The sequence below is a fragment of the Moschus berezovskii genome, chromosome 18, assembly GCF_049115385.1.
Source record: "Moschus berezovskii isolate FMDL1 chromosome 18, NW_MosBer_1.0, whole genome shotgun sequence".
In the NCBI taxonomy this organism is placed as follows: domain Eukaryota; kingdom Metazoa; phylum Chordata; class Mammalia; order Artiodactyla; family Moschidae; genus Moschus; species Moschus berezovskii.
In genome coordinates, this window is record NC_142477.1 from 67,460,966 (window position 1) to 67,485,249 (window position 24,284).

The 24,284-nt window shown below is 39.5% G+C and overlaps 1 protein-coding gene across 1 annotated transcript in view; it reads right to left on the reverse strand.

Annotated features, from left to right (window-relative positions):
• Nucleotides 1-488: 488 nt before the first annotated feature.
• The window catches only part of CCDC125 (coiled-coil domain containing 125), a 31,015-nt gene continuing 7,219 nt past the window's right edge, over nt 489-24,284 (reverse strand). The window contains exons 2-12 of the mRNA XM_055421927.2: nt 23,080-23,522; nt 18,644-18,702; nt 16,481-16,567; nt 15,413-15,490; nt 14,327-14,412; nt 12,389-12,471; nt 10,524-10,639; nt 8,389-8,496; nt 6,697-6,871; nt 3,571-3,701; nt 489-2,745 (exon numbers count right to left, since the gene is read on the reverse strand). Coding sequence (XP_055277902.1) covers nt 2,437-2,745; nt 3,571-3,701; nt 6,697-6,871; nt 8,389-8,496; nt 10,524-10,639; nt 12,389-12,471; nt 14,327-14,412; nt 15,413-15,490; nt 16,481-16,567; nt 18,644-18,702; nt 23,080-23,389 — 1,542 coding nt within the window. The 5' untranslated portion in view covers nt 23,390-23,522 and the 3' untranslated portion in view covers nt 489-2,436. The remainder of the gene's footprint in view (nt 2,746-3,570; nt 3,702-6,696; nt 6,872-8,388; nt 8,497-10,523; nt 10,640-12,388; nt 12,472-14,326; nt 14,413-15,412; nt 15,491-16,480; nt 16,568-18,643; nt 18,703-23,079; nt 23,523-24,284) is intronic.

The window sequence follows — 24,284 nt, forward strand, 5'->3', positions numbered from 1 at the left end:
AAAGCCACATGGTGTGACTGAAAAAATGTATATATCAAAAGACCTAAACATGAGACCTAGAACTATAAAGATTCTTAGAAAATAACATAGGAGGAAAGCTTCATGACATCAGGTTTGGCAGGGGCTTTCTATATATGACCCCAAAAGCACAGACAACAGAAGTTTAAAAAGGACAGTTTGGACTGTATCAAAATTAAAAGCTTGTGTGGCTCAAAGGAACATGATCAATGGAATGCAAAGGCAACTCCTATGGATTGAAAATATTTGCAAATCATGTATCTGATAAGGTTCATAGCCAGAATATGTGAAGAATATATATTGTTGTTTGGCTCACACCCATCAAGAGGTTCCAGATGCTCAAGCTTGTTTATTTTTTATTTATTTATTTTTTTAATATCTAAAAAAGAATTTTATTAAAAAAGCACAAATGCAAAGAAATGAACAGAGGAAAATTTATGCGTCGAACCTGGACTGGTCACTTATGATAATATACATGCTACAATTCCATTCTCTCCAATCATTCCACCTTCACCCTCTCCCACAGAGTCCCAAAGACTGTTCTAAATGCCTGTGTCTCTTTTGCAGTCTCTTATACAGGGTTCAGGTTACCATTTTTCTAAATTCCATATATATGCGTTAATATACGGTATTGATGTTCTTCTTTCTGGCTTACTTCACTCTGTATAATTGGCTCCAATTTCATCCACCTCATTAAAACTGATTCAAATGCATTCTTTTTGATGGCTGAGAAATACTCCATTGTGTATATGTACCAAAGCTTTCTTATCCATTCATCTGCAGATGGACATCTAGGTTGCTTCCATGTCCTGGCTATTATAAACAGTGCTGCAATGAACATTGGAGTACATGTGTCTCTTTCAATTCTGGTTTCCTCGGTGTGTATGCCCAGGAGTGCGATCGCTGGATAATATGGCAGTTCTATTTCCAGTTTTCTGAGGAATCTCCACACTGTTCTCCATAGTGGCTGTACTAGTTTGCATTCCCACCAACAGTGTAAGAGGGTTCCCTTCTCTCCACACCCTCTCCAGCACTTATTGCATGTAGACTTTTGGATAGCAGCCATTCTGACTGGTGTGAAATGGTATCTCATTGTGGTTTTGATTTGCATTTCTCTGATGATGAGGGATGTTGAGCATTTTTTCATGTGTTTATTAGTCATCTTTATGTCTTCTTTGGAGAAATGTCTGTTTAGTTCTTTGGCTTGTTTAGAAAAGGCAGAGGCGCCGGAGATCACACTGCCAACATCCGCTGCTGCTGCTGCTAAGTCACTTCAGTCGTGTCCGACTCTGTGTGACCCCATAGATGGAAGCCCACCAGGCTCCCCCGTCCCTGGGATTCTCCAGGCAAGAACACTGGAGTGGGTTGCCATTTCCTTCTCCAATGTGTGAAAGTAAAAAGTGAAAGTGAAGTCGCTCAGTAGTGTTCGACCCTTAGCGACCCCACAGACTGCAGCCTACCAGGCTCCTCCATCCGTGGGATTTTCTAGGCAAGAGTACTGGAGTGGCTTGCCATTGCCTTCACCGAAATCCTCATTATTCTTCCTTTTCTCAAAATGTATTTGCCAATTTTTCAGCTTTTGTTAGTAATGACTACCAGTGTGGTTCCTCTAACACAACTATAAATGGTTTATATTGTTACCTTATTACCCTATTGTGTTAGTTCATCTATTTAAATAGTATCTTTTCGTAACTGCTGACAATGCAGTGCATTTCCTGTGCCATCATTGTGATGCTTTGTGATTAATATGGTAATATTCCCAAAAGGTATTGAAAATTATTACTGTGTAATATTTTTAGAAAGAGAACGTTTTAAATGGCCTAAAATTCAGCATCAAGACCAAGAAGTTAATTCAGAGTAGGCTAAGTGCCAGAATTCTGTGTAGATCTGGCTATAAAATGTCACCACTCTGACAAAAAAATCAGCTATAAAGGAAAGTTGCTAGCAATGACTTTGAATATACTTCTCCCAAAGTCCTACCATAATAACTTTTTTTATTGCAGTTAAGGAAATTATTTTTAAGCTTTATATGGGAAATAAAAAACAGAACTAAAACAAGTTAAATGTATTCCAAAAATTAACATTGACTCATTCCTATTGTTGCTTGAGCCAAAGATCCCTATAGTCAACAATCTGTATAGTTGATAAATATTTTTTCCTCAAAAATCACTATTTCTTTTTTAAGATTTTGGGAAATGCTGAAAATTTCATATAACATAGTAATATAATTTATAAATTAAATGCATCAACACAGAATAGTAATAAATTTCTTGTAGAAAATATTTATTTACGTTGCCTCCCAAAATTTAGAAATACCTAGAAAACATACAATTTCTGAAAATGTAGCAATATTTATAAGGCCCTTTTTTAAAGTCTCAATATAAACATCTCTCAGTTCTAATTTCACCTGATTTGTCTTCAGTACATGATATTTGATGGCAAAGAATGGGACCTTTTAAGAGTTCTTGTATACTTTTGATCTGTTTGAAAGTGCTGAACTGAACAAATGCAGCCCATAGAATTAAAAAGCTGAACACCTGAATGTACAGGATCACATGAAACAGGGAATTCTAAAATTTTCTGCCAGGGGTTTTTTAATATAAAGTTGTCTTTCATAGAATTTCTTTCTTCAATCTCTTTTGAAGTGATGTCTTTGTCTTCCAAAGCCCGAGCAAGCATGTAACTCACTTTCCTTTGATGAGCCAAAGCTTCTTCCTTATCATTCAACTGCATGCAGAGAAATTAAAAATGTACCAGTTAGTCAGTAAGTCAGAATAGAGAGCTGTAGTCAGGAGTATTTCATGAAAATATTTAGTCTTCAATCTGTCCAGTCAGTCAATATGAATAAATTAATTTTGGTGTCCACTAATCCTCAGCATTATGCTACATGTTATTGAGGCTTTTCTTTAAGGAAGACTAGAAAACAGCATTCCTTCTGCTGAAAAAAATGTTTAAGTCATTTGGAGAGAAGTATATATTCACATGGTGTGTATGTGTATATATATATATATAATGCTAACATGTACTTACCTCTGAAGGAATGGAGTTATTTATAAAGTTGTGTTATATATTTATATGCAATAAATAACTTTAATAATACTCTTCTATAGATAAGTATGTTCATATAACATGAGTTTCTCAGTTTAGTCATCTATGAAATTGAGGATTACAGGACCGATTACAGTGTTGTGGTAATGATTACAGGATATAATGCATGAGGATGTGCTTTGAACACTTAAAATCCTGAATATATAAAAGTCTTGGCATGAACTGTACATAAGCGCTGATGATGGAGATGCCTGGACTTAATTACAGAGAGCCTCCTCTTTTTCAGAGGTGGAACTTTATTAAAGTTGCACAGGAAGAACCTGGAAGGGGGAATTGGAAAGCATGTGTGGGGTGTTCAAGAAGATAAAAATTCCAGAAAATGGTACCGTACCTGGGAAAAGAGCATAAAAGTCAAGTATAGTGCGATAAAGAGTTGAATTAATAGAAAGCAAAAAGAGCAGCTCATCCACAACCTCTAACAACAAAGAAAGCAAAGATACTGACCAAGTCTATTAGCATCTTAAAGATTTCCTGAGGACCGTCCTGGTCATTGGTACTCTTTGAACTGTTTTCTGAAGGGAGCATACCCAGCAATTTCTGCCCTAAGGTCTTCTTACTCCCTTGGGATAGTGACCCTAAAATAGAACATGAAAATCCAGTTGAGACATGAAAAGACACACATTGATATGCTTCCAGGAAGAGAGGTAAAGTTGAACCAAGGTTAATTCATTCCTAAATCAGTCAGGACCTTGTCCTCTTCAGGGACCCTCCCGCATGAGTGAGGCAGGCAGCACAGTGCAGTGGGAAAAACGGACTTTAGAGCCAGCGGCAAACGCAGGCGAGAGGCCACAGTTTGAGAACCAAGAGCAGCGCCCTGCACTCACTGCTCAGCCCGTGGGAGAATGCAGCCCTTGCTACCCAACTCAAGTCCTCCAGAGGAACCAGCGATCCACATTTGTATGGGAAATCTGATGTAAAGGTCAGCCACCTACCCACATTGAGAACACTCCCAGCAAAACATACCTGCAGACAGGCGACCTCTGAACCATGCAAACTGCTTTAGAGCCAGAAAAAAATCCTGGACTTGAATTCCCACTTAGCCACTTCAGAAGGGTATCATCACTTTAGAATAAAGTTCTCTAAGCTACACGTCCTCAGCTCTAGAATGAGAATAATAGTCCCTATGCTCTATTGCTGGGCTGCTGTGCCATTTAAATAATAGAGCATGGGCTGCGGGAGGGGAGTGGTATTTCTGTTTGGGAAGATGAAAAAGTTCTGGAGATGGATGATGGTGATGATTATACAACAATGTGAATGGACTTAATGAGACTTAGAAATGGTTAAAATGCTAAGATTCATGTATAATTATCACAATTAAACCACATAGTTGTGAAAGCACCTAGCCCAGGTACTGACATAATGCTTAGAAGTCCACATTTCTGCTTTATGCTGATATTCTTCATCCTTCGAAAGGATGCAGTTTGTAGCAGAAAATACAAAGTCATAGATTTGTATACCAAGAAAGTTTCAGATGAACTCCAAAGGGACAATCCCTTTCCACCCATTCCTGATAAACCACAGTGACTGTGCCTCACACCTGACCTTTGCCAGTGGCAACTATGGCAACGGGGAGAAGCCAGACAAGTTGACTGGCTCATCAATCCTGAGAGTGAATGAATGTGTCTATTTTTAATCTAAAAAAGGAAGGAATATGTTTATGAGCTATCTCTCAGAACTTGTCTAAGCTGCCAAATCAAGAAAAGTTAATATACTGTTAACCGCAAATAAAAAAATGACCTGTAACAATCATTTTGCAACAAATTACTGAAGTATATTAATAAAGTGAATCAAAGTCTTCTCACTAAGAAGGGCTTCCCCAGTGGCTCAGCAGTGAAGAATCCGCCTGCAAGGAGGCGTGGCTTCAGTCCGTGGGTGGGGAAGATCGCCAGAAGGGCACGGCAGCTCACTCCAGTATTCCTGCCTGGAGAATCCCATGGACAGAGCCTGGCGGGCTACAGTCCATAGGGCCACAAAGAATCAGACACAACTGAAGCAACCTGGCACACATGCTTGTCTCTAAGAAACTCAGAGCTAGTAAAGCTTTTATGGACTTGTAAAGACTTTTCAGAGACGAACCAATTATTTTAAATTCTGCTTCCACTCTCAGTACCTTATGGAAAGCAAAGATTGTACCTCTCAAATCATGCTTTCAATGGAAAAGTTCCTGAAGTCTGTAAATAGGCAAGGCAGGAATTCTGGAATATAAAATGAATACATTTCCTCCTCCAGGGGATCTTCCCAACCCAGGGATCGAACTCGCGTCTTGTGTCTCCTGCATTGGCGGGTGGATTCTTTACCACCAAGCCACCTGGGTAGCCCGTGCCCATGGAGGACTTAGCCATTATACTTGCTCATCAGCCCCTGCAAATCTCAGAAGAAACCCCTTTAAAAGTTAATTTCAGAATAAAGTGGAATGCCTGTTTAAGAATGAGAGTTGAGGAATATCATTTTCCCCCTTTAGCCCTGACTTCCACCTGACTCTAAATACATAGCTTTTATAATCTGCTTTCACCCACTTTCATAGTTCTTGTTTACCAATTCTATTTTTATTATCCCTTAAGTTATTTCTTACCACTTCAGCAAAGAGATGGGTAAAGTTTAGTTCATGAAGCTAAACTTCACAACACGTGACCCATATACTAATACTAATATACTAATATGCACTGTTTGAAAAGAAATATTTAAAGCAAAATAAGTATTATATATTAAAAGTTTCATTTGTTAATACTGTAAGATTTTCATTGGTCCTAAATTCATCTGAAAATGAGAGATACTGGAATTAGGATTATGGATTTTGACAAAAAAGATTTAGAAATAGAAATAGAAATTCATTTCTGAATTTTAATAATAAAAATTTACACTTCTTTTCACTTTAATCATGACTGATAAATGGTTTCAAATTGGAATTTTAAATTGAAACAAAAGAGTTCTACTGAATAATACTTATAAATGAAAACTGAGATTGACCATTAAGAGAAACTAATTTCTAAAAAATAATACCTATTTGTTTATATTGGACAGTCTACATACTCCAATGACAATTTGATTCTCTCATGGCATTTTTATATATTTTGTTTACACTAATACCATGACGACTCAAAAACGGCCATGAACTTTTTGATTGGCTTGTAAACCAAAATCTAAACCTTAATTTCTGTGTCACTTTTTATAAGAATATTTTATTGATTTGTCCAATTTAAGTTTCCTCTACTGCTCAATGTGTCCTTCCAGAAACACACGTTTCAATAAAGTTTACTTGGTAAGTTTAATGTTGGGTTTCACTCTCCTTTTCCCTTTAATCATCTAGCACTCATTATAAATTCCTTCCACTGAGCATGGTCTTGTTTAAATGAAATAGAAGAGTACTAAAGTAGAGTCTCCTGTTATTTTATGATTTTATTTGCATAGGTAACATTCAGTGACCCACTTTTTCCCCACAGTTGCTAAATTTTTAGATAAATCATAAGTATATCTGAAATTTCAATTATATTCACCATATTAATTATGCTTAATTGTAACTGAAAACAACTGAAATCACACCTGATTATTACCATTATAATTCATATTTACCATCTTCTTTAAGGTGCTTCCAACTTATCCATTTTGTTGCTTTCTTACACATTTTACCCATTTGTGTCAATCTTAGCGCCTGGTCATTTTTCCTCATTAATTGTTGCTCAAATGCAATTCTGAATGCATCTGCCATTACGTAGGCTTCTTCTTTACTCTTCTGCAGAAGTTCCAGCTGGTTTTGAAAGAAAGTTTGAGAGGTGTTAGAGGCAAAACCAGGGCTTCCCAGGTGGCTCAGTGGTGAAGAATCTGCCTACCAGTGCAGGAGCTGCAGGAGACACGTGTCAGCAGGTTCGACCCCAGAATGCAGCCTAGTGGGCTACAGTCAGTGGGGTCACTAAGAGTTGGATGCAAAACCAGAACAATTTTTTTTTTACCTTATTACTTACCAAACGCTGAGTCAGATTAGCAAATGCAGTCTTACCAATGAGTGGAGTCGAGTGCATATCCGTGATCTATTGCATCTGTTTAATCTAATTAGTACTTGCCAACTAGATTACTGGAAGTTTTCCTTATGCCTGTCAGCTCCTTGGTAATCCAACTCTCAGACTTCATTATCCAGACAGGCCCTGTGTGTGCCCTTCCCAACAAGGAAGCAGGGATGTTGCCAAATGCCACATTTCAGTTCTGTCTTGGGCTGTTCCAGACAATACCACTAAAATAATCATGAAGACCATCTTTCAGATACCTCCCACTGGTCTTGTAATCTTATGCTTTTCCTAATGAATTGATAACGTTTAGCTGCTTGCTTTCACATATATACTGAAGACTAAATTCCATACCTTCAATAAAAATATTCTAAAAGTTATGTTACACATTGTATTTGTTATTAAAGCCTAATCATAATGGCAGCTATCATTTGATTAAGTGCCAGGCATGGCCATATGCTAAACATTATATGTACTGTATTTCTTACAACAACCCTCCAAGCTAGTTATTACCCTTCATTTAACATACGCATCCATAGCCACAAAGGTGGAAAGTGACAGAGCTGAGATTTAAACCTAGATCTGGCTGGCACAAAGGTTCCTTCCACTGTACCTTGCAGCTTCTCTAAGAAGCTTCACATTTATCTGTTATTCAGTGTTGTGCATTCCTTTTCCTCCCTGTACAGACGAAAGAAGAACTTAGGAAATACTAACTAAAACACAGGCAAACAACTTCACGGTTACAATATCGTGCCAAGTACTGTTTGTATTTTGGAACTGTGTAAACCTGTTTTTTATACATTAATGTTACTAATATCATTTAAAACTAAGGATAAGTTACATAGCCAGTGACTACCAATGAAGCTAATTACTGCATATACTTCCATTTATTCAACTTTATACAGTAAGTTCCCTACATACAAATGAGTTCCATTCCAAGATCACATTCATAAGTGCAACAAAGTTAGCCTAGGTACCAAGATAATACAATCGGCTATATACCATTGCTCTTACACTTGCTTCCAGACATCCTGGGCTTGCAATAAAGATCTGTGCTCTATACAGTGCTGTACAGCAATGTACACAAAAGCACAACCCCTTGTAGAGGGTGCGTGCATGTGACTATACACCAGACACACGTGAACTCACATGACTGGACGTGGGAAGGCACACTCGCATCTCTCAAAGTTAGCAACTTGAAGGCTCGTATATAGGGAACTTACTATATGAACAGAGAAACAATCAAAGCTTTCACTGTTTTTACCTCCTGTTTGAGCTGCAGGAGCATTCTCCGAGTGGACGCGGCCATTTGGGCACAAGCACAGGGGCTCCCTCCGGGACAGTGACAGAGGCAGGCTCCCAGCACTGCAAGCTTCAAACCCAAAAGAATTATCCATGACTAAGTGTAACACTGCTGAGCCATACACAAACACGGGGCACACACAGGGCACACACATGAACCCACTGCACATTTCAGACAAGCATCTGATTCAAAGAAACTGTGAAGGAAAACAAAAATAGGAAGCTGAGATGACTTCAGGACCCAAGTGGAAATTAAATACAAACGAGCATTACAAGACTCGTATTACAAGGAACAAAAACCTAAAGGAATTCTACATTCTTTTCAGTCTCCTATACTTCTCAGTCCTTGGCAGGAACTTGGCTGGGCTTGGCGCTGCTGCCCAGCATGGATTACTGTCAGGTCCTGCAAGGAAAGATGCATGTCCAGAAATGGTGATTTTTAACGTTGATGAGGAATACCACCATCCTGCCACTCCTAAAAAAGACGCCCTGTGATCATGTAATACATTCTTAAATACTTCCTGGCTCACCCAGTGTTCTGGAATTGCATAAGGCCCTCATTCCTCAAAACCTGTCTTCGGATCACAGTGAAGAAACTAGTGGAAGAACTGTTGTACTTTTTCTTAAAACTCATTTTGACATCTAACCCCAACATACTTGTTGCTTTCCCAACATACTCCAATTTAATGGGGGCAGCCTATGTAAGATATTGGGCCATATCTTCTAAAGTTTCATGTGAAACTTAACTACAAATTATTGTCAAAGCTTCCTGCTGCTATAAATTTCATATGAATGGACTGGCTTAAAATAGAATCTTATTTTAGAGACTGTTTAGAGAAGAAGATTCCACTGTCTCTTAGGGTAAAGGCTATTTCAGAAAATTCCTTCTCGCATGGAAGATAACTGAAGTACATAGCTTTCAGCTGACTTGAGCGTACACAGGGTGGTTATATGGCTGATTGGTATCTTCCCTTTTCAACCTCCAACTGCTGAATATTGTCCCCGTGAAAGTCGCCAGCAGCCAGTTGCAGAATGCAGGGTTTCTGCAAGGGCCTCTCAATCCCAGTTCTCTGTCCTTACCTCAGTGCTCCTCCGTCAGCTGGCTCAGGGCCCTTGTTCCTGCCTGTTATAAGGTTACTTATGATAGCCTACTCAGGGTTAAAATAAAGCATACTTATTCTGAACTCTCTCTCAGTTCAGTTTCTTTTATGTTTCTTTTTTGGCTAATACACTAGTTTTCCACCCAGACAGTACAGCATAGTGATCAAAAGCAGACTCTACACTCTATCTGGGTGTAAATCCCAGCTCCACCACTTACCAGCTCTGTGACTTTGAGCAAATTACTGAACCCTTCTGTGCCTCTGTTAACCTCATTTGTAAAATAAAGATTTAACAGTACTCACCTTATTCGGTAGTTGTGAGAATGTATAAATCTATGCAAAGCACTCAAAACAGTATCTGGTGCTTACTAAGGACTACGTATTTGCTATTATGAGTAGTAGTTACTTTATTTGAAGGTCTGTAATAAGTGAATGGCTACTCCCTCACTGATGTTCATTTCTCATGAGTCCCCAGGACCCTTTTTATCTTATCAACCAAACTTCGACCCTGTAAGACATTTCACACCTCAGCAAGCAAGTAGCAAGGCATCAGCGGATCTTCATCCTGGACCTGGCTCAACCCCAGAATGACTGCATCACTTCAGGGAGGTAAATGTAACTATCTGGGCCTAGTTTCCTCTGTAAAATGGGGCTGATACCTGCTTCACAGCCTTCACAAGACCACCACAAAGATCAGAGTTTAAAATGTGTGGGAAAGTACTCTGCCTTGGTAAGCCTCTACCCAGGGGAGATACTACGAACTAGTTTCTCCTGAAACTAGACAAAGGAAATAAAAGGAGCAGGAAGCGGCAAGCTCATCCCCTAATGCCCAAAGGGGACAGTACCTGCAAGGCTGAAGAAGGGACACGGGCCTCTCACCCTCAGTCTCGAGGTGCTAAGCACGTTGCTGTTGTAGACATGGAGATGATGGCGATCACAGAAACATAACCGAAGTGAAAAATTCCCTCCTGCTAAATTTTCACAACTGCTTACCTACCTCAAGACCTGAAACCTCTGTAAAGCCACTTCTATCCTGGCAGCTGTCTTCCTGAGCCATCTTCTGCTGTTTGATATCAAGCATGGCGTGCGCCTCCAAATACTGTTGATTCAAAACTGGGAAGGGCCATGTAAGAAAGTGTTAGTCATGAGGTCTAACTCCAGCTTCACCTAATCCACTTAAACTAACATCATATACTTATTTCCTCTAAGCAAGGGATATACAACTACCCACGAAATCTGCCTCCAGCCAGAAAATCTACCTGAAAGAATAGTGGGTATTAAGTAGGTATTAATACACATGTGCATGCGTACTTAGTCATGTCCAACTCTTTGCAACCTCATGGACTGTAGCCCACCAGGCTCTTCTCTCCACAGGATTTCCCAGGCAGGAATACTGGAGTAGGTTGTGATTTCCTCCTCCAGGGGATCTTCCCGAGCCAGGGACTGAACTCCAGTCTCCTGCATTGGCAGGCAGATTCTTTACCACTGAGTCATGTAAATACACGTGTAACACTAGATAAAAATGTTAATTTTTAAGAATAATTTTATTTATTTTCGGCTATGCTGGGTCTTCGTTGCTGCACAGGCTTTCCTCTAGTTGTGGCAAGCAAGGACTATTCTCTAGTTTTGGTACACAGCTTCTCATTGTGGTAGCTTCTCTTGCTCCGGAGCATGGGCTCCAGGGCACATGGGCTTCAGTAGTTGCAGCTCCCAGACTTGAGAGCACAGGCTCAGGAGCTGTGGTGCACCGGCTTAGCTGCTCCAAGGTATGTAGGATCATTCCCAGACCAGAGACTGAACCCATGTCTCCTGCATTGGCAGGCAGATTCTTTACCACTGAGCCACCAGGGAAGCCCAAAATGTTATTTTTAATGTGGAAGGATCTTAACTGCAACTGAAGTCTGGTCATCATTTGCTCAAAAAAAATTTGTAGGATTTTCAAAAAGAGAACGTACAGTATCCACACTGAGACAATCAGACAATGAGATCGCATATACTATATTAATGTACCGTCTATTGAGTTAATGTACTGTACCAGCTCTCTAAACTCTATCAGACTTTTGTTTTAGTTAAGAGTTTTCATAAGAGGCTCTCAACCCAAATACTTAGAACAAGAGGGGTCCTGCTATTTACTGTGGAGCAGAAAACTGTAACTTTTCCTCTCTTCTTGCAGGGTAGAAGAATGGGGGAGGAAGGGCAGGGCTAGTGGTTAGCAGTTTCTGTCCTGGCGCAAACCCAACAAGAAGGAAATCACTATCTGCTCAGATCACTGGCGTGGAGAAGCATATCCGTATCTGCAGTTCTCACCCGGGGCGTCGCCACAGTTCACTTACTATACTATGGAAAGTGCCGCTCTTGGGCCCGTGACCCAATCGAGCACGCATCTTATCCCTTTCAAGCCACCACTTTAAAATAGCTTCTGCTGGGAATTCCCTGGCGGTCAAGTGGTTAGGACTCTGGGCTCTCAGTGCCAAAAACTCAGGTTTGACCCCTGGTCAGGGAACTAAGATCCCACATGCTGCAGGACAGCAAAGCCCATGTGCCACAACTACCGAACCCTTGCGCCTAGAGCCCGTGCTCTGCAACAGAATCCACTGCAATGAGGAGCCTCGCACCGCAGCAAAGAGCAGCCCCTGCTCAACGCAGCTAGAGAAAGCCCTAATGTGGCAAACAAAGACCCCGTGCAGCCAAAAATAAATAAAAAAGAAAAAACTAACTGATGCATTTCTTCTTTTATTCTTAAAACATATTACTTCAAAATATTAGCGCTTTGCCTGTTCATATGTGTATTCTTAACACAGGACAAAACTGATCTTTTAACATAATATTTTTAAAAAATTATCAAAATACCATTCTACTTACTTGCATTTGCAGACTTGAGCATTTTAATTTCTTCTGTTTTTAGTTTCAAAGTTTCTTTGAGGACTGCATTTTCACAGTTTAGCCTGGAAAAGAGTACCCTCCAAATCATTAAAACATTAACATTTTGTAGTTGAATATTTAATCCCATAGTTAGAACATTAAAACCCAAATATAATTTTTCTTACTTCAGAAATGTCTAGAATTTATATGGGTAACAAAAATTTAAAGGAATGTGGTACAATTCTGTACTTACTCTTAACACCTCTGTATATTTAGCTGAGAAAATCAGAACCAGAAATAACTGTAAGGCATCTATCTTGAACACTCATCTCTCTTTACTAAAGTTTCAATCAACTTAATAACCATTTGAACACCAACTACAAGCTAAGGACACCTTCTGAAATTTACATAAAAAACTACATAAGAGGTACAAACTTTCAGTTATAAAATAAGTAAGTCCTGGGGATGTGATACACAGTGCGGAGACTACAGCCAACAATTACTGTACAGTATTTGAAAGTTGCTAAGAAAGTAGACCTTAAAAGTTCTCAACATAAGAAAAAAATGTAATGATGTATGACAATGAATATTAACTAGATTTATTGTAATGATCATTTTTGCAACATATGCAAATACTGAATCATTATCTTGTACACCTGAAATTAATACAATGTTATATGTCAATAATACCTTAATTTAAGAAAAAGAGACATAGGGAGCTTCATCTACTGAATGAAAGTTGGAATTACTTACAGGAATTCTTAAATTGCCCAATACCAAAAAAAAAAAACTGCTTTTGTAATTAGAAACAGTAGCCAGATCATCAGGTCTAATTTGTAACTTTAAATAAAGTACCTATCAAGACATGTTGTAATATTCCTAGGGAATATTATATCCTGTGCTTGGGATATAATATAATTTATCCCAAATGCTATAGGCCATAGGCTTCATATCATTAGAACAGTGGTCATGAAGTTCAAGTTTCTCAATTAAAAAGTGAAATGTGGTTCACATCACAAGAAAAAAATTCTGTAACCATGTATGGTGACAGATGTTGACTAGACTTTTGCAATATGAACAGGCGCTGAGTGCATTGTGTTGTACACTTGAACTAATGTGATAGGTTGGTTACATCTACAAAAATGTAAATCTAAGGCATCCCCTTTCCATGAATTACCTAACAAATTAATAAAATGTGAAATCAGTTTTTCAAGCAATGTCTATAGCCCTTGAACAAAGCAGAAAAATATTACCTCTATTTATATTTATGTATTTAACTACAAAGAGAGAGAAAGGAAGGTAAAAAGAATGATAAAGTAAGTGTGGTAAAGAGTTAAAATTTGGAGAATCTTGGTGAAAGACATGTAGGAATTATTTCTACTGTTCTTACAACTTTTCTGTAAGTCTTCAATTATCTCAATTAAGAAGTAATAAGTTAAAAAATTAGGTACTAAAGCCATCTATAACCCCAGGTATCAATTTCTCGATGACTGACCTTGTAAATATTCTATAAAGTTATTAAATAAATTCACACTGATAAAAAAGTTGTTCAGAAGACTGTAAAAAACAGTGCCAATGCTAAAATAACTTCAGAAACACAATTCTTAAACAGTATTTTAATACACAATTTATACTGTATTTTTTTAAAAAGAAAAGAGTAACAGTAAAATATGGAACTGGTAAGTAGACAAGCAACATGAATTTCATTTTTTATTTTTGGCCACACCACACAGCTTGCAGGCTCTTAGTCCCCTGAGCAGGGATTGAACCTGAGGCCCCACCAATGAAAACGCTGGGTGCTAACCACCAGACTGCCAAGGAATTCCCTGAATTTTATGTTTACAATTAGGTCAAAGAAGAAGAAAGCTTAAGCTACACTTAAATTATACACAGTTTAAAAATTTCCAAAGAAAAATTATGGAATAATAATATACAAACCTGTCATATTTTTGGATCCAAGATTCCTCTATATTTTTAAATCTATTCTGATCAAATTCTATTTCCCACTGCAAGGCATTTATTTCCTATAGAAAAAAATAGCACTTTCAAGGAAAATTACTACAATTAAATCATTTTATGACTTACAAATAACTGAAATAAATCATTTAGTCATTTCACAGAACTAGGCTAAAGAGAAAACACTAATTATTGCTCAAAAAGAGTCTGTGACATTTGTAAACACATATAACATGCCTCTTTAGCACTCAAAAAGCTTTACTTATTTTTAGAAAAGTTTCAAATTGTCTAGCTTCAAATTTTGCTGGCTTGAGCCTAGATTTTTCATCACTTCCAATCCATGCAGACCCCAAAATATACTCTTGGAAGTCTAAGCCCAGGACACACCCATCAAGGAAGAGTGAAACAGACACAGGAATGTGACCACTTAGAGTGATTCCTAACCACTTAAAAAAAAAATCCTTTTTCATTATGGTTTATCACAGGACATTGAGTTCCCTGTGCTGTTCAGTAGGACCTTGTTGTTTATCTGTTCTGTGTCTAACAGTCTACATCTGCTAGTCCCAAACTCCCAGTCTGTCCTTCTCAAACTCCTCTCCCCTTGGCAACTACAAGCCTGTTGTCTATGTCTGTGCGTCTGTTTCTGTTTTGTAGATAGGTTCATTCGCATCATATTTTAGATTCCACATATAAGTGATATCATCTGGTATTCGTCTTCCTCCTTTTGACTCACCCCACTTAGTATGATAATCTCTAGCTGCTGCTGTGCTGCTGCCTAATTACCTTTTTAGTGAAGACGAAGTAGAAAGAGGCAAGCTCTGCAGGGCAAGTAGCGGAAGAAAAATAGAAAAAGAAGAGAAATAGAAGTGTCAATTTGGCAGGGTTAGCCCATGTGACAATCTGTTTTGGATTATAAGATCCAAAAGGGAAGGGACTGTATGAAGCTTAAGCACATCTGGTAGAAGGTATGCACAAAATACATCACCATATTGGTATGGTGATTTTCAAGGAAATTCTATTGGAAAGATTATTGAATTGAACAAGTCCATGCTACAAGTAGTCAAATACCTTCTCCAAGGATCTTTTTTGTTCCACAGTTTTTTGAAGCACTGCCTGGGTATGACTTGTGGCTTTGCCAAATATTGCCTAAGAAAAATAAAGACATATCAGTATAAATTAAATATCTGATCACCCTTATATACAAGGTGAAGTTCACATCTTTATTCTTCACATTTTTATTCTAAGACAGCAGGAAACTGCCTTGAGATGAGAATTCCCACAGAAACCACCTTTTGTATAGAGTTTGGTAGTTCAAAATCAGAAGATCTTGGTTTGGTTCTTTCCCAATGAATGTGAGAATGAAGGAATGGATTTCCCACACAAAAACGTGTCCATGAACATTCACAGCAGCATGATTTATAACAGCCGAAAAGTATTACTATAAACCACATAAATGCCTATCAATTGGTGAATGGATAAGCAAAATGTGGTATATCTATATAATGGAATATTATTTGGTAATAAAAAAGGAAGCAAGCACTGACATACTACAACAGGCATGAACCTTAAAAATATGCTAACTAAAAGAATCCAGACACACAAGAATCTAGACACATATTGTATGATTCTAGCTATGAAACAGAAAAGGCGAAGTTATAAAACAGAAAGCAGATAGTGCTTGTTGGGGGATGGGAATAGGAGTAACTGCTAATGGGTGAGAGGTTCCTCTTGGCGGGTGATGGAAATAGTGTGAATTAGGTTGTGATGATGGTTACACAAGTCCAAACTTAGTAAAAATAAATTGTATGCTTAAAACAAGTGAAATTTATGACACATAAGTTTTATCTTAATAAAGCTGTTTAAAAAATCTGTAGCTAAAAAAAAACTGTATTAAGCATTGATGCTTTTATTTTAAAAGCTAAAACTAGGGAGTTGCTTAGTGATCTACTGGTTAGGATTCAACACTTCCACTGCGATGGTCCAGGGTTCAGTCCCTGCTTGGGGAACTGAGATCCTCCCAGCTGTGCAACACAGCCAAAAATATAAAACTAAAGATAAATGAAAAAGAAAAAGCTAAAATCATACTACTTATCATTGGAATGTATACCTGATGAAAGTTTGAAAATAACTTCTTACCATGCTTTGAAGAATTTTCAATGCTTCCTCTTTACCTTCAAGTTGTCTTTGAGCTGCCTCAAGTTCAGTTTTCAAAATTTCTACCTCCTGAGGGGAAAAATATAATAAGTCTTCCTATCTGTAATATATTCAACCCCTAATGATCAACTTAGTTTACATTTAAGCTCAACAATCACTTTGACTCAAAGCACTCTGACCTTACAAAATGAGGTTGGGAGTTCCTCCAGGCTATATAAGTGGACCAGAGAGGTTAAAACAGATCCTTGCTATCAGGTATCAGTTATGTCTAAAAGCCCAAATCTTTTGCTTTTACCCATCTAGGCCACATGTGTGTGTGTGTGGCTCTCTGTGTGTGTGTCTGTCTGTCTGTGTGTGTGTGTGTCTGTGTGTGTGTCTGTGTGTGTGTGTGTGTCTGTGTGTTTGCTTTTGCTTTTGGCCACACATGAGGCTTGTGGGATAGCAGTTAGTTCCCCAACCAGGGATTGAACCTGAGCTCCTGGCAGTGAGGGTGCAGAGTCCTAACCACTTTACCACCAGGGAATTCCCTAGGCTCCACAGTTAATAATTTGGAGAAAAATCTTTAGATCACGTAAATAAAGCACATGCTCATCCCTACAGCTCCATGAGCTATTAATATCATGGCTTAGACTGTGCCCTCTATCCCAGAAGATATGTTCAAGCTTTAATCCCTGATACCATAAATTTGACCTTATTTGGAAATAGGGTCTTTGCAGATGTAATTAAAGTCATATTGGATTAGGGCAGGCCTCAATCCAATGACTGGTGTGATGCAGCTACAAGTTTAAGACTGTTGGTGGCAACCACCAGAAACTAGGAAGGTTGCAAAGGTCCCTCTAGACCCTTCAGAGGGTACACGGTCCACCCACATCTTGATTTCAGACCTCTGAAATTAAGATGCTTACTCCTTGGAAGGAAAGTTATGACCAACCTAGACAGCATATTAAAAAGCAGAGACATCACTTTGCCAACCAAGGTCCGTCTAGTCAAGGCTATGGTTTTTCCAATGGTCATGTATGGATGTGAGAGTGGACTGTTGAAGAAAGCTGATCGCCAAAGAATTGATGCTTTTGAACTGCAGTGTTGGAGAAGACTCTTGAGAGTCCCTTGGACTGCAAGGAGATCCAACCAGTCCATCCTAAAGGATATCAGTCCTGGGTGTTCATTGGAAGGACTGATGCTAAAGCTGAAACTCCAATACTGTGGCCACCTGATGAGAAGAGCTGACTCATTTGAAAAGATCCTGATGCTGGGAAAGATTGAGGGCAGGAGGAGAAGGGGACGACAGAGGATGAGATGGTTGGATGGCATCACTGACTCAATGGACATGAGTTTGGGTGAACTCCAGGAGTTGGTGATAGACAGGGAGGCCTGGCGTGCTGTGGTTCATGGGGTCACAAAGAGTTGGAGGCAACTGAGCGACTGAACTGAGCTGAGCCTAACTGAAAGAGAATCATAACTGCTCTTTTAAGCCACCAGCATGTCAGGGCAGCTCTAGGAAACCAGTAGAGCAGCTTTCACCAGAAGAGTTCACAAATGCACATGAACACAGGCTTCCTGTTCCTGAGAGGACAGACATCCTCATTGGAATTCCTACTCCCAAGCAAGATGGACGACCTCCGCAGACCACCTGGGCACTTTCTGGTTCTCTGACTTGAAAGAGGTTAAATAAGTCAGGTTATCTCAAGTCACACATTCTGGGAAGACAGATGAAAGGGAGTGACTACAATTTTCTCTAAGAGATAGAGAAGTAAGGTGGAAAGAATAGGAGGGCATGTTTACATAAATGGCTTTTTGAGAGATAAGGAGGCCAGTTGGAAGTTATGAGCTTGCCACATTGGCTTGAGAGTATCTGGAAAGCCAACAACTGCATTCCAAGCCATGTTCAGTTCAGTTCAGTCGCTCAGTCGTGTCCAACTCTTTGTGACCCCGTGAATCGCAGCACGCTGGGCTTCCCTGTCCATCACCAACTCCTGGAGTTCACCCAAACTCACGTCCATCGAGTCGGTGACGCCATCCAGCTATCTCATTCTCTGTCATCCCCGTCTCCTCCCGCCCCCAATGCCATGTTAGTTTCACTTAAACTAAATGTCTGTCAGTGGTCTTCATTCACATGAGAATTTGTATATCAGCCTGAGCACCTACCTCTAAAGTTTCATGAAGACGTTGCCTTAATTCCACATTTGACAACTCTGAATTAGAATCTATTAGAGGGGGAAAAAATTAAACAGTTTTTTTAAATTAGTTAGATATAGGACATTTGTTTACAAGATAACAAATATAGGCTTTCTCTAAACTGAAAAGAGAAAATAATTGTAATAAAGCAATGATGATAAAATCAGGTAGCTTGAAACATTCCACAAATGAAAAGACACATTACTTTGAATCAAAAGATTCTTTAAAAAAAAAAGACTCTTAAATAAAACTGTTGTTACTGAATTGGTTAACTACTATGACCAAATACAGTATCAAAAACATGACTGTTGGTGAGGGAAATAAATGAATTTTGGTGTTTGGCTTGAGCCTGATCAATATCTTGATATAAATATCTAAGAAATAACCTGAATTTAATTTCTTTCCAAGGGGAATGACGAGAATTCTCTAGTAACTTCAATTATTCTCTCTTAATATGGTCAACTGAGACATTAAACTGAGTTTCCAAGGAACTTCATTTTTATCGCAGTCTCACTGGCAACAGAAAAACACTGAAATGGTAAATTAGAGCAAGAGGACGGGAAGTAAAAAGAAGCAAAACAATTAGAAAGAATATTTGGAAGGACGTTAAAAATTTTCAAAAATTTTTTGCTATTCTGAACTTTCATCAACAAGACAGTATCCAAGGGAAAACGTAAATCAGGTTTTTACTCTGATAATTCAGGGTTCCAAGGAGGGACAAAAGTGACTCTGGGCTGACAGTGACAAGTTCTAGTGGTAGGCAGAATAATGGCCCCCAATGATGTCTACATCTTAATCCCGAACCTGTGAATATCTAGCAAAAGGGATTTTGCAGATGTGATTAAGAACTTGGAGACAACGGATTATTCTGGATTACCCATCTGGGCCAGATGTAATCACAAGGCTCCTAAAAATGAGGAGGCAGGGGAGTCAGAATTAGAGTGATGATACAGCAGGAGAAAGACTCAACCAGCGACTGCGGGTTTCAAAGATAGAGGAAGGGGACCATGGACCAGGGGACGCAGCCTCTGCAAGGTGGAAAAGGCAAGCGACAGGATTCTCCCCTGGAGATTCCAGAAAGAAAGCAGTCATGCTAACACTCTGGTGTTAGCCCAGTGAAACCTACTTTGGGCTTCTGACCTACAGAACTGTAAGAGAATAAAATTTGTGTTGTTTTAAACCATTACATTTCTGATAATTTGGAAACTACCTATTAGCAAGAGGAAACGAATACCATATTCTTACCTAGAATCAAGTCAACTCTGATGAAAAGACAAAAGTCCATAAACTCCCAAAATAGGAGCTCATACCATTACTATTTTCCTGGGTTGGGAAGATCCCCTGAAGAAGGAAATGGCAACCCACTCCAGTACCCTTGCTGGGAAAATTCCATGGACAGAGAAGCCTGGTAGGCTACGTGGGGTCGCAGAGTCGGACATGACTGAGCGACTTCACTTTCACCATTACTATTATTTCTTATTTATATCCCAGTAGTTTCCTAAAATTTTTAATGCTCAGTTTTCAACATCTTTCCTATAAACAGTATCCATCCTCTATGCATGATAAAGACTTTGAAGAAAAATATGTAAATAATCTCATCTTAATTTCAAGAAGGAAAAGAGATCAATCCCTAGCTGCAACATGTTATTTGTACCTCTGAAACCATGTTTCTTAAATTATTTTCATGCTGTTGCACTTTGGAGGGGAAGTTTTACAATGGTGGATTACAAAAGATTCAGCCACACCAGAGCTGTGCCACAGTGCAGGGAGGGGATCATCCACCAATTCCCAGTCACTTCAGGGATGTTAACATTCTATCACAAAATGATTCTGAATTTTATTCTCTCCTTAGTGGACAGGCAGAATTTATGTTTAGTTATGATAAATTAAGATTAACTTTATTTTTGAGAATTTTATGACATCCCTAAAATAATCTGAAGCCTCTGTCCTGCCTTGTAACACTCTTTCCCCAGATGAGCTCCAGGTTTGCAGTGCTCAAATGTCACCTCCTCAGGGAGGCCCTCCTGGATCTCTGCCTGAAACAGCAGTGCCTCTGCCCTGCAATCACTTACTGTCTTTTCTTTTTTTTTCAAAAAAATTTTTTTTATTTTTTTTTTCTATTTGACTTTTAATTGTAAAAAAAAAAAATTTTTTTTTAATAGCCAAAGCAGATTTCACCATTAATGATGTCAGTGTTTTTCTAGGTATGAGAAGATGCAAGAATTGGAACTCATAAAACCTTTATCTGAAAAGATCTAACTGAAGGCCTGTTCTGCCAGTTTTTTGTTTTTTTTCCAGAGCACAGAGTGCCTCATTCCTGATTTTCACCCTGAACTTCTTTCAGGGGATGTTGAAGGTCAGCAGCTTGCAATGGTCATGATGTAATCTTTGTAGAGGCAGCTGGCAAGTACCAACTTCCAGTCAGCAGGGTCCCTTCATAGCCACATATCTGACCATGTGACACCATTTCATGGCCATTGTGTCCTGCAGTGCAGGGAAGGCTCATTCCCAGGTCTAGGGAAGTGATGGGCCACTCAGTGTGCTAAAATTGGACCAGGCCTTGCAAGTAGCAAAAGTCTCTGGACCACTGTCTTACTAGCCTCCTGGTCCATGAAAATATTTCCTCTTGTTGCTTTTTCCCATACCCAGAGTCACATTATTACAATTATTGATCTCATATGGAACTTTCAGTTCAGCATTATATCACAGGCTCAGTGAAACAAGTGACATAGAAAATAATATAGCCATAGCTAGCAGTTATTAGTCAAATAAGAATTATAAGTCAAGAACTTTCATTAGATAAAGCCTGGTATACCCCAAGTCACCTGACTTCAATCGTTAAATGATTATAGTCTGGTGTTAATCTCCTGGTTGTACATTATGGAGCATCTGACCTTTATCTGAAGATTGGTTACTGAGATAAGCCTTAGAAACTAACCTAGAGTGTCCTTTTTAATAACTTAATTAAATCTTTTAGCAGTATCACATAACAAGAAACTGTCTCAGCAGTGAGTCTTAGTAAACACTCAGTTCAGTTCAGTTCAGTCGCTCAGTCGTGTCCGACTCTCCGCGACCCCATGAATCACAGCACGCCAGGCCTCCCTGTCCATCACCAACTCCCGGAGTTCACTCAAACTCATGTCCATCGAGTCGGTGATGCCATCCAGCCATCTCATTCTCCGTCGTCCCCTTCTCCTCCCGCCCCCAACCTTTCCCAGCATCAGAGTCTTTTCCAGTGACAGAAACTTAATTAAACAATTTACAAAACTTAATATTCCGTGATTTTTCATAATGGAGGCCCTGTATGTCTTTTCATTTACTACTGTCTAATGTTATATAGTTGATCTGCAGGTTTATTTTCTGTATCCTTTACCATGAATGTGACCTCCATGACCTTAGAGCCTTTGACTATTTTGTTCACTGAGGTTATTCCCAGAACCTGGTACTGTCATGGGCACCTAACAGGTACCCAGTAAATGTTTATCAAATAAGATCAAAAAAATTTAAAAATGAAATATACCAATACTTCGCAAGAAAAGTAAGGTAAGTAATCACTTATCGATATTACTAACATGTATGTCAGTTAGTCAGTTCAGTCGCTTAGTCATGTCTGACTCTTTGTGACCCGGAGGACTACAGCATGCCAGGCTTCCCTGTCCATCACCAACTCCTGGAGCTTGTATGTAATAATGCAGAATAACTACTTCACAATTTGTATAATACTTGGCAACCTAGACAGCATATTAAAAAGCAGAGACATTACTTTGCCAACAAAGGTTCGTCTACTCAAGGCTGTGGTTTTTCCAGTAGTCATGTCTGGATGTGAGAGTTGGACTGTGAAGAAAGCTGAGCACCGAAGAATTGATGCTTTTGAATTGTGGTGCTGGAGAAGACTCCTGAGAGTTCCTTGGACTGCAAGGAGATCCAACCAGCCCATCCTAAAGGAGACCAGTCCTGGGTGTTTATTGGAAGGACTGATGCTGAAGCTGAAACTCCAATACTTTGGCCACCTGATGCTAAGAGCTGACTCATTGGAAAAGACCCTGATGCTGGGAAAGATTGAGGGCAGGAGGAGAAGGGGACGACAGAGGATGAGACAGTTGGATGGCATCACCGACTCAACGGACATGGGTTTGGGTAGACTCCGGGAGTTGGTGATGGACAGGGAGGCCTGGCGTGCCGTGGTTCACGGGGTCGCAAAGAGTCAGACACGACTGAGCAACTGAACTGAACTAGAAACAGAAAGATCAATTACTTTTATACCATCACCAATCAATCTCTAGAGTTGAATAAAGATAAATTTCTAAAGCCCATGATGGTGACCCATCTTCATGGTCATGGGAGGGTGACAGCATTGATCGCACTCATAAGGGAGAAAAGAAGAAGAAGACAGTGGGCATTCTTACCGGTGCTACTTTGTCGTTTGTGATAGGGAACTCGGGGCCTTTCCAGGTATGTATCTTGAAAGCTCTTCTGCCCGGAATACTGAAAAATGGCACCGTTTCTTTTGTCCCCATTTCTTGAAAATAGGGGAGGACTAAAATTCTCTCCATCTGATCTTTCTCTAGATTTAAATAAATGTGAAACTTGCACTTCACATATGCCACCAGGCCTTCTTCCAAGGCCATACCCTAGATCGCCTTCTGCCATGTCATCATCCTCCGTTTCCCAGGCCTGCCCCTCTGCCTGACTCGGCAGCCTTGCCACTCTGCTCATCAGTCACGTGCCTTCTTTACAATGGGCTGCCCTGGTGGCTCAGCAGTAAAGCATAATCCGCCTGCCAATGCAGGAAACGCGGGTTCTGTCCCTGGGCCGGGAAGGTTCCCTGGAGCCTTCTTTACCTAGTTACCTGTAGTTAAGAAAAAACAGCAGTTAAAATGCAATCAGTATAATCAGAGTTGGGTTTGCCAGGGAAGAAAAGGTCCTTTCTGCATCACGCTGGCACAGCCAGGGACGCACAAGCACACAGATGCCCCTGGCAACCCAACTGAAGCTATTTAACATCGCAGGACTTTTTAAATAAGAAAAAGAAAAATCTGACTCTATATTCCTGAGGACACAGGACAGACTTTTACTGAATCCAATAATAACTGATCAGGATGAAGAGAGCAGGCTTTGCTAAGGAAACAACAGTCTTGACAAATGAACTTCCAAAGGAAAGCATTCAGTTTTCACAAGCCTAAGAGCTGTACAAAATTCAGCAGTCTTAGGAGTTCCCTGGTGGTCCAGTAGTTAAGACCCTGGTCAGGGAATAAGATCCAACAAGCTGCGAGGTGCAGCAAAAAAAAAAAAAAAAAAAAATATATATATATATATATATATATATATATTCCTAAAAGTCTCTGAAAAATCAGCTTCCAGTGACTAAGACCATCCTAGCCCTGTCCTTTATGGTCCTTCATCTGCCTGAGATACTTAGGACCCTTACGCTCTCTCCTACAGCTCTCCTTGGTTCATTGTCTATTTCTGTGCAGACACAATTAGGAGAGGTTTTGCTGGGTCCATGAGAGGTGGGAGGGAAGAAGGCTCCCTCTCCTGCCCCTTCATCATCCCTCCCTCTCTTTTTTCTCAAACCCGGCCACATCTGTGATCAAAACCCTCCACCATTTCT